Genomic DNA, 9,701 nt, shown 5'->3' with positions numbered 1-9,701 from the left:
AGGAGAGACGAAACGTTTCAATAGAGAAGAACCCGTCCAGAAGACCTATACAACTTTTTTCTTTTTGATTTTTTACCTGGATTACTGAGATGCATCAGGACATTTACAGTATGTGCATTTGATAACAAATTTACTGTCAGAAAAGCAAACATACGTCATAAATTTGACATTTCCAGCAAGAATACACAAATTAGCAATCAAGTGTTGTGGCTTTGTTTACAATCTCACAGAAAGCATGATCCAATGAACACTAYTACCCTTTGAGACACTATTTACAATGATTTATCGAATGATAAATTGTATTTGCACACAACTGTCTGTTTTCTTACCTCAGCTTTAACTACAGGCCTTTCCAGATTGTGACCAGAGGCTGAAGGTTTCTGGGATGATTGTTCAGGACCTCCATCATGAAGAACAAGCTTTACTTTACATGCTAATGTGGAGGTCTTCTTCTTAGGGGTGGTGCAAACCTGAAATTGTTTTTGTTTTTTTTAGAAAGCTGTCAAACGAAACGTGCAATTTCCTCGTATGAAATGTGTAATAAAATGTCAACATATCAAATAGAAAAAAAAAACCACTTGGTTAATATCGTTAGCAAGCTAACCTGGATGGAGGGAACAGCAGAGTCCTTTAGGAAGCGTTGGCCCTTCTCGTTAGCCGATGGTTCTGTATAATCTTCGTCCGTGAAATGAGCGCTGCAAACCCGGAGCCGTCTCAGTGCAGTCTGCGGCGTGTTGACGTCGCGTTTCATCGCTGTAAGCCACAACTTTCGGAGGTCCACGTCCTTTGACGGAATTCGGTGAAATTTAAACGGCGACAAGGACTTCGCTTTATTTGAGCATCCTGGGAACGCACAAGTACACACCATTTTTTCTGTTGCTGAGGCAAAAAGTTACACCAGTCAGCACACGGATTCACAAGTTTACACTGCTGCCCTTTCTCCTTCGATGTCTTCTTCTTCTGCAGTTTTTTTGCGGTTCGGTCAAGAGTGGCCGCGGACACTGGCTGCACACCATTTGCAGCTCGGCTGACAAAACGGATAGTGGCTAGGTGGTGAATCTGCTAAATGTGATGAATCCTAGAATTATGTTAACCAGTAGTTAATTCTTTGTTAATTTTTACGTTTCTATTGCGGTTAGACGCGTTCGTCCTTGCGACACCTCCTTCCTCCGACGAACACCTTCYTTGGTCTCCAATCATGGAGAAGCTCCTCCCTTCACCGCTCGGCGTCATTTCTACCCGGGTCTTCGCACGGCTGGTAGAAAAAGAGTGCGCCCATTGTAAACTGCAGAGCTTCACGTGACCAAGGGCTTCTTTTTCCCTTAAAAACTTTATTGAAACATATTAAAATCAAAACAAAAGACTGAGCAAAATACAGACTTTTAAACTTGAACTTTTTGAATCAGTTTGGAAAAAGTTATATCCATTAATGTAATGATGTGGCCAAATTAATCTGTAATAGTCCTGTCATGTAGGTCTGAGAAGAAAATACTTGGAYACTTTTACTCAAGAGCTCCAAAATCTAGGAATGCACATAATATAAATGTGAAATTAAAAAAAGGATCCCATGAAAATTGCATCTCTGAAAAAAGTCGTTCTTAAAAAAAAAACCAGCTCTCCACAATTAAATGAAGATGCCTAATATTTTCAGCTTACTTTGATTTGTTTTTACATCAATTCAAAAAGCCATCTCAGAACATTGTACAGAGCAAACAAGTTTAATTAAATCTCCAAAACCAATTTGAATGTTTTTCGACACTGGCAGCTGAACATATTTTCCTCCAGAATTTCCCACAATGCTGATACAAATTCTAAAAAATAATAATAATAATAATATTAAAAATAAATAAATAAATCCCTTCCATTTAAAAATCATTTTGACATATTCAGAGACACAATTTTTAACATAGAAATGTTAAAACAAAACAAAAAATGTGTAAAAAATAAAATGAAAAAAAAATCTTGCAAACTGTTCAAGTGGCATCAGTCACTTGGATATTCTACCTTTAACAAGAAAACCTGCTGACATTTTTTTAAGAACAAATGTTGCTAAACATACCATTTCAGAATACAAATAAAATAAAAAATACAGATGCAGAACACCCGTTTGGCATCTTATAAAAAATAAAACATGTAGAAACCCATCCTTCAAGGAATACTAGTTACCTCCCCCAGCAAGGTTATTGTGTGTTTAATGGTTCCATACATATTACTGCTTGTGTCACCCTGGAGTTTTGGTGGAGGTTTGCGCTCAGAGTCCTTCTAGTTTTCTGTATCTGTGTCTGAGCTCCGTTCTTGTGTTTCTTCTGCTTGAAAAACAGGATCTGCTTTATTTCTCTTTGGCCTTCCTTTCGGTCTACCTGTGCTCTTAGTTTTGCGTCGATAGGTTCTTTTTGGCGGCACATCATCGTCTGTATCCTGTTCCGATTCGTTTTTGCTTCCATCAGGTTGATAATCCTCATCGTCATGTTTCCTTTTGTTTGCCTTCTTCTGTCCATTTTCAGAGCCGGGTGTGTGGTAACGCTTGATGTGACTCTTCAAGCTCACATTGTGATTGAAGCCTTGGAAACAGTGGTGACACATATACGGCCTCTCTCCTGTGTGCAGGCGCATGTGGGACTTCAGATTCCCGGCCTGGTTAAAGCCACGTTCGCACACCACACACTTGTAAGGCTTTTCACCTGTGTGTACAACTATGTGCCTCCGAAGATGTTCAATTCGATTAAACTCCAACCCACATTCACGACATTTTAACCCCTCTGGTCCCTCCCTGTGTACTTTCATATGGATCATACGCTTAGGATATGTTGCAAATGTCTCCGAGCAGTCGAGACATTTAAACGGCTTCTCTTCAGTCAGATGTTTCTTCTCGTGAACAGATTTGTCTGCCTTATTTTTGAACTTCATGTAGCAGCATTTGCATGACACCACATAGTTTGCATCGTGTACTCTTGTGTGATATGTTAAAGACGTCTCATTTATGAACCTCTTCCCACAAGTATTGCATGAAAAGGGTTTGATTATATGTTCGCATGTGTGGGGCCTTCCCGTTCTAAAAAATTTCCCACAGTCTGTGCAGAGCTCCGTGTGACTGGAAGGAATATTCTCATCGTCATACTCATCATCATCATCAGACTCGGTATGAGGCTCCCCACCAAACAAAACCTCGTCCTCAGGGTCCCATTCTTCACCTGAATCCTCCTCACTGGGGCCACTGGAGATAACTGGTGAGTCCATTTCATCATTCTCCTCCTCAGCAATTAAATAAACAAACTCAATGACGCTGTCCGATGCCGTCTGTAAAATCAAGTAAGGTTAGATTTTAGTGTTTCAACATAGATTCTGCTGGCTGCAGCTAAAAGATCACATACATCGCAACAGTGTGTTTGCCTAAAGTTTTAAAATGTTAACTGTGTAAAATGTAGGGATGGGTACCTTTGACATTTGAATCGATTCGGTACCAATATCCGGTACCTGGGAATCTGCACCACTACCTAACGGTACCAATTTTCGGTACTTTGTGTCATTTATTTTTATTTTTTTTATTAATAATAATAATAAACTTTTTAAACATATTTCTTAATATACAAAATTCAACAAATTTAAAAACATCGAACTCTTTGTATTGTAACATCAGTTGTTTATCAAATTTCTTTGTGAAAACTCTTGAAAACGACAAGACTGTTTTGTCTAATTGCACAAATTAAAATCCAGCTCCACGTATTTTTATTGATTTCATTTCCTCGCTAGAAAATTGTGTGATAAGAGGTCCATGGAAGGCAAATAAGTTTAAATCAAATAAACAAGAGGATGGAGTTAAAGTAAATAAAAAGGTATTTAAGCTACGTTTTGAGCATCCAAAACACGTCCAACACTTTAAAGCTGGCTGCTTGTGCTCTTTAGGTCAGACACGTTCGGACTGTCGGGAATCACCTCTGTTGTTTTCCTCTGCTGGTCTCTGTTTAATGGCGGATGAAATAAAGAAAGTGGCTGTACTTTAATTTACTTTGAGCAAGTGAACGTCGTGCTCACCAGATAATTAATCCACCAGATAATTCAGAGGCGGTCTGTTGGGCGAGTTTTACTCCAGGAGCTGCGGGGCTTTCAAGCTACACCGAACTCTACTGAACCAGCGGCTGCTGACATCATTACGCTCTTGCGCGAAGCCGCGTTCAGGACAAGCATGGAAAATTTCCCACTCTTACGCCAATACGGTCACAATGTAGGTACTGAAACATGGAACCGTTTGATGTTACGTGAATAAGTTCTTGGTAGTACCGACAGAATTCGGTCGTCTTTAAAAAGTATCGAATTCTGTACCCATCCCTAGTAAAATGTAAAGCCGATTAGGAAAAACAGAGTAACACAAACCTCTACAGTAGTTTCTGTCTGACGTGTATCACCGGCTGCTGGGATGTTCTTACAGTTCAGATTCTTCCACTCCTTAATGTAGTCACACTTTGAGCACCTCAGGTTCAGGGACAAGGCTTTGCCACAGACCACCTTCTCCATATGGACTTTTGACTGACAGGCAGGACACTGGCTACTGAACAACTGGAGGAGCTGCTTTTCATTCACAACACACCCCTTTTTCACCTGTGGAAGATCAGCTCTGGGTGGAAGAGAAATCACATTGAATATTTTTACAGTAAATATGTGCAATAAAGAGTAATTATTTAGTCAGAGCCTTGATTCCATTATCTGCACACTGTATGTACAAGCAAAGCCATTTTAATAAAACTTACGTTTTATTAATTTCATCCGGGTTTTGCAGGATGTTATTTTCGGACACAGAACAGTCAGAAACATCGCTTGGTGTGGGACTTGCTGGGACGCCTGGAAAATACAGCATATTAGTCGCATTAAAAACATTTTCATCAAGGTTTGTTAATTTCCTTTGAAATGCAAAGTTTCTTACTCATATCTGACGTTCTGTCTTTCTCACTGTCAAAGTCAGGGACGCTGTCTGACACCGTCTGTGAAGTCAAGTAAGGTTAGATTTAAGTGTTTCAACATAGATTCTGCTGGCCGTAGCTAAAAATCACATACATTGTAACAGTGTTTGCTTAAAGTTTCGAGACAATTTTGTATGAAATGTAAAGCACATTAGGGAAAACTCAGTAATACAAACCTCTGCAGTAGTTTCTGTTTGATGTGTATCATCGACTGCTGGGATGCTATTATTGTTCAGATTTTTCCACTCCTTACTGTAGCCACAGTGAGGACACTTCAGGGTCAGACTGAAGACAACGCCACACATGACCTTCTCCATATTTACTTTTGACTGACAGGTGGGGCACTGGCTACTCAACAACTGGAGGAGCTGCTTTTCATTCACATCATACCCAATTGTCACCTGAGGAAGATCAGGTCTGGAAAAACATATATATATTTTTACAGACTGTAGAACAGCAAGTCTGTGCAATAAAAACAGTTACTGTATTTTAGTCAGAGTCTTGATTTCAAATGCGGTTTCAGTGAAACTTACTCTTTTTTAATGTTGTCAGGGTTTAGCAAGATGTTATTTTCAGACACAGAAAAGTCAGAAGCATCATTTGGTGTTGGATTTGCTTGGGTGCCTGAAAAACACAGCGTATTAGTCGCAAAAAAAAAAATTTCATCAAAGTCTGTGACTTTCCTTTTAATTGCAAAGTTTCTATGGGATAAATCTTGTGCCGGCAGGAATTGAATTTGAATTTCTCAGATTGAATCTGAATGTGCATAATTTCAAATTGAATGCATTGGTTGGAAAATAAATTTCACTAAATTATTTATTTATTTATTTATTTACTTATTTATTTATTTTCTTACTTACCGTTCTTTAACCAGGCAAGTCCCATTGAGATCTCAGATCTCTTTTTCAAGGGTGGCCAAGTAGTCAAACTGAATTTTTAATAGACCAGAATACAGTTTCAAAGCAAATTCATTCAGATACAAACCATTAAATTCAGTTTCAAACCATTAAATTCAGTTTCAATTGAGTAAAATTCATTTTCAAACCAATGCATTCTATTTCAAATTATGCACAGTCAGATTCAATCGAAGCAATTCAAACTCTATTCCAGCTGGCACAAGATTTCTCTCATAATTTTCTTACTCATTTATGAAATTCTGTCTTTCTTACCGTCAAGTTTGGGAACGCTGTCTGACACCGTCTGTGAAATCAAGTAAGGTTAGATTTTAGTGTTACAACATAGATTCTGCTGGCCCTAGCTAAAATGAACATACAACACAACAGTGTGTTTAAAGTTTTGTGATGTAATCCTATGTCAAATGTAAAGATTAGGAAAAACCCAGCAACAAAAACCTTTAAAGGAGTTTCTGTGCGTTCTGTCTGATGCTCATCACCGGCTGCTATGATGTTCAGATTTTTCCACTCCTTACTGTAGCCACACTGAGGACACCTCAGGGTCAGGGTGAAGACAGAGCCACACACGACCTTCTCCAAATTTACGTTTGACTGACACATGGGGCACTGGCTATTGAAGAACTGGAGGAGTTGCTTTTCATTCACATCATACCTAATTGTCACCTGAGGAAGATCAGGTCTGGGAAAACACATATATATTTTTACAGATTGTAGAGTCTTAAGTTAAATAAAAGGTGTAATTGTCATTTAGTCTTGATGCCAATACACTGTCTGTAAAAGCAAAGCCGTTTCTGTGAAACTTACTCTTTTTTAATGTTGTCAGGGTTTTTCAAGAAGTTGTTTTCAGACACAGAACAATCAGAAGCATCGCTTGGCGTTGGATTCACTGGGATGCCTGGAAAATACAGGTCATTAGTTGCATAAATTTCATCAAAGCTTGTAACTTTGCTTTTGAATGCAAAGTTTCCTACTCGTATTTGAAGTTCTGTCTTTATCACACGTAGGACTGCCGCATTTTATATGATGCTCAGGTTCCAAAACAGCATCTGAGTTTTCCATGGCCTCCTGTAGGAAGTTATACGAAAACAAATGTTAAACATTTTTTTCATCCATCCATTATTCCGACCTGCTTCTTCCATGTTAGCAAAGATGCTATAATCACTTTAACACTCAGAAACCAGACCCATTCTGTCTTCCACTGCCTCGCAGCACCAGCTTCATGCATTGCTGAGTCAGCACCTTGAGCCAGTGGCTCGGTCCGATTGGGCACCGATTAGACCCGCTGTGCCTGAACTACCTGCGTTGTCTGGTAACTCCCTGTGTTTCAATGGAGAAACTGACCAACTTCCCTCACATGTACACGATAAGAAATGAACCAGGCAGAGGAAAGAAAAGAGACATGAAGCAGAAACCAGCTGCATGTATGTCATGAAACTTTACCTTACTTTTTATATAATACATGAAAGAAATGCTAGTTTGTCAAATAAAAAATAAAGCTAGCTGACATGTTCCCTCATCCTTACCACACCACCTTGCTCATCCCCACACTTGGCCATTTTCTTTAGTGTCTCTTGGCACCACCCACTTTGTTGGAATTTTTCAAATTTGCCTTGGGGGGGTGGGGTTAGTTACACAATGAGTTTACTACAACTCGACCACACACCTGTTGGTTTCACTTTTTTTTTTGTTTGTCTTTCTGAAATATAATCCTAAACAAAGTTTTGGAGCATTTTTTAACAGTAGCAACAAAAAAACTTGAGTTTGAGGAAAATCGCCTTTAAAATTTTGAATTTTTCAATGTGAGCTAGCAATGTTTTCAAAATGTAGCTTTTAAAGCCAGGAATCAGAAAGTGTGGTTAGGTCATTTTGACCAAATTTGACTTAATCCTCATTTCGATACGATGGGTGACAAATATTAAGATGTTTTCTTCCAGTGTTTTGCATTTGTTCACTTACATTAGCTCTCAGTTTGCCTGGCCTTCCTACACAATTTTGCTCAATTCTAATAGTCGTGGTCCTACTCTCTCAGAGTTTGGTAAAAGTTTATTTTTCTGATGGACTTGCTGAAGGCTCTGTTGACAGACAAACAATGTCTAATGTAATTACCCTACCTCGGCCATACTGCTTCTCTCAGGCGAGTTGGCTGATATCCCGGACTCAAGTGCTGTTGCGGTTTTGGGTGGTGAAGGCTCTCCGTCTCCTTTGCCAGTAGAGGCAGAGGCATTTGCATCTTTCTCCAGACAGGTCTCCACAACAGTTGCCTTCTCACTGTCTTTCCATTGCTGAAGAACCACTGTATCGTGTAGCAGCCTCGAGATTATAGTGCAGCATCTACGACAGATCCGGTATGAACGATGCGGCGTGTTTTTAACGATTAAACCTAGCCTTGACAGCTGAGACGATATATCATCAACAGCCTTACTGTCGAATATTAATTTGCTGTTTGCTAGAATTCCAGAAATTCTTAAATTTGTCGCACAAAACCTGCAGAAATCATTTACAGACATCTCATTAGGTTTGGTACTTCTCCCTTCCCAGTAGGGGATGGTAATTTACAGCACACGCAAATTCCAGTAAGCTTCTAGCTTCCTTCACGTTCGAGCTGGCTCACTACATACGTCACAGACAAACATTAGCAACTGGATAAAATCAGATCCAATTGTTTAAAACTTCAATAGAGTCCAAGCAATTATTTCTCAACAGCTGAGGGTTGCCAGAGTGGGCTTCTGTCAAACTGGGCTTCTTTTGAGCTGGTGTTGAGTTGGGCTGGAAAAACAGCTTTGGACAGGTTGTTAAAAATTGTGCTGCTTTTCAACATATTTAGTGGGACCTCTTCTGCAAAACAATCCATGGGCTATTAACTTTTGTTATGCACATGCTTGCAGCTAACACATATATCTCCACCCATTCCCAGACACTTTCAATATGTTTTTTTTACAGGTTTTCACAATAAATGTCTCTAACAGCCTTTGCAGAGCTACAATGAAAAAAAAAGTAAATATAATATCTGATAAAGTGCATGTATGTTTTACGTTGTGTTTGGGCTGTAAACTATCATTCCGATCTGGCAACCCTGGCAGACCCTCTGTACGAAGTAAAGCGTGGAACAACAAGGGGCTGGTTTAGCCAAGCTAACCCTCAGTATTTAGGACTATATAACTCGCATCGTTTAGCTCTGGTTCTTCAGTCCTCGTTGACAAAAACTGCTGAGACACCACCGGGTTTCAGCTCCTCTGTGTTGGCTGTGTCCAAAAATCGTCTGGTGTGAGGAGTTTATCGAGAAGAAAAAAGAAACAGCGGAAACGACTCTCTGCTAACTTCCTCTGTTAGTTCACCTCGAGAACAAACTGGACTCACTCCACGCTCGACTCCGGGCAGTCTGCTAAATAAAACGGCCCAGTACCCCGACCCAACGAACCGTAACAGAGAACGGAGCAAAATCCCGATTCTAACTCGAGTACTCGTGCATTTTAAGTCTGCTGCAGAACGCCTGAAGAGGCCGAAGTCCGAAATACTACACAGAGCACAGCTAGCTAGCTAGCGGTTGTTGTTAATAGTGACACCGGAAAAGGCGGGGCTACGGGGTAGGGTTTTCACCAAGTAGGGGTCTCTGCAGACGAGTAGGCGTGTCACAAGGAAAGGCGATTCTAAAGTGACACACCTGATTTGACGGACTTTGTTAAAGGGACACACCTGACTGGACATGCAGAAAAGGGGCGTTACTGTGCGGCACCACTTTTCTAGAGAGTCCTACTTGGGTCGCATTTCTCCTGGTTAACCTTTAGTGTTGGGGTCAGGGTCAGGCTGTAAAGAGATCAAGCAGGGTCTAAGG

General features: G+C 40.1%; 2 protein-coding genes across 2 annotated transcripts in view; both read right to left on the bottom strand.

Annotated features, from left to right (window-relative positions):
* LOC106534725 (zinc finger protein 160) overlaps positions 1–1,216 on the bottom strand; it is a 4,754-nt gene extending 3,538 nt beyond the window's left edge. Inside the window, exons 1-2 of the mRNA XM_014031461.1 lie at positions 605–1,216; positions 330–470 (exon numbers count right to left, since the gene is read on the bottom strand). Of these exons, the coding sequence (XP_013886915.1) occupies positions 330–470; positions 605–868 (405 nt within the window). The 5' untranslated portion in view covers positions 869–1,216. The remainder of the gene's footprint in view (positions 1–329; positions 471–604) is intronic.
* Positions 1,217–1,311: 95 nt separating this feature from the next.
* Positions 1,312–9,407, bottom strand: LOC106534693 (uncharacterized). The gene is made up of 11 exons (XM_014031411.1): positions 7,981–9,407; positions 6,841–6,934; positions 6,674–6,764; positions 6,308–6,548; positions 6,125–6,155; positions 5,489–5,579; positions 5,132–5,372; positions 4,919–4,976; positions 4,746–4,836; positions 4,372–4,612; positions 1,312–3,297 (listed from the first exon to the last, which is right to left on the bottom strand). Exons 1-11 carry the CDS (start codon positions 8,374–8,376, stop codon positions 2,263–2,265), a joined length of 2,610 nt encoding a protein of 869 aa, XP_013886865.1. The 5' UTR covers positions 8,377–9,407; the 3' UTR covers positions 1,312–2,262.
* Positions 9,408–9,701: the final 294 nt, after the last annotated feature.

This window comes from Austrofundulus limnaeus, unplaced genomic scaffold, assembly GCF_001266775.1.
Source record: "Austrofundulus limnaeus strain Quisiro unplaced genomic scaffold, Austrofundulus_limnaeus-1.0 Scaffold6, whole genome shotgun sequence".
NCBI classification, from domain to species: Eukaryota; Metazoa; Chordata; class Actinopteri; order Cyprinodontiformes; family Rivulidae; genus Austrofundulus; species Austrofundulus limnaeus.
The sequence above is the reverse complement of the archived record's forward strand: the minus strand, read 5'-3'. Positions and strand labels throughout refer to the sequence as shown.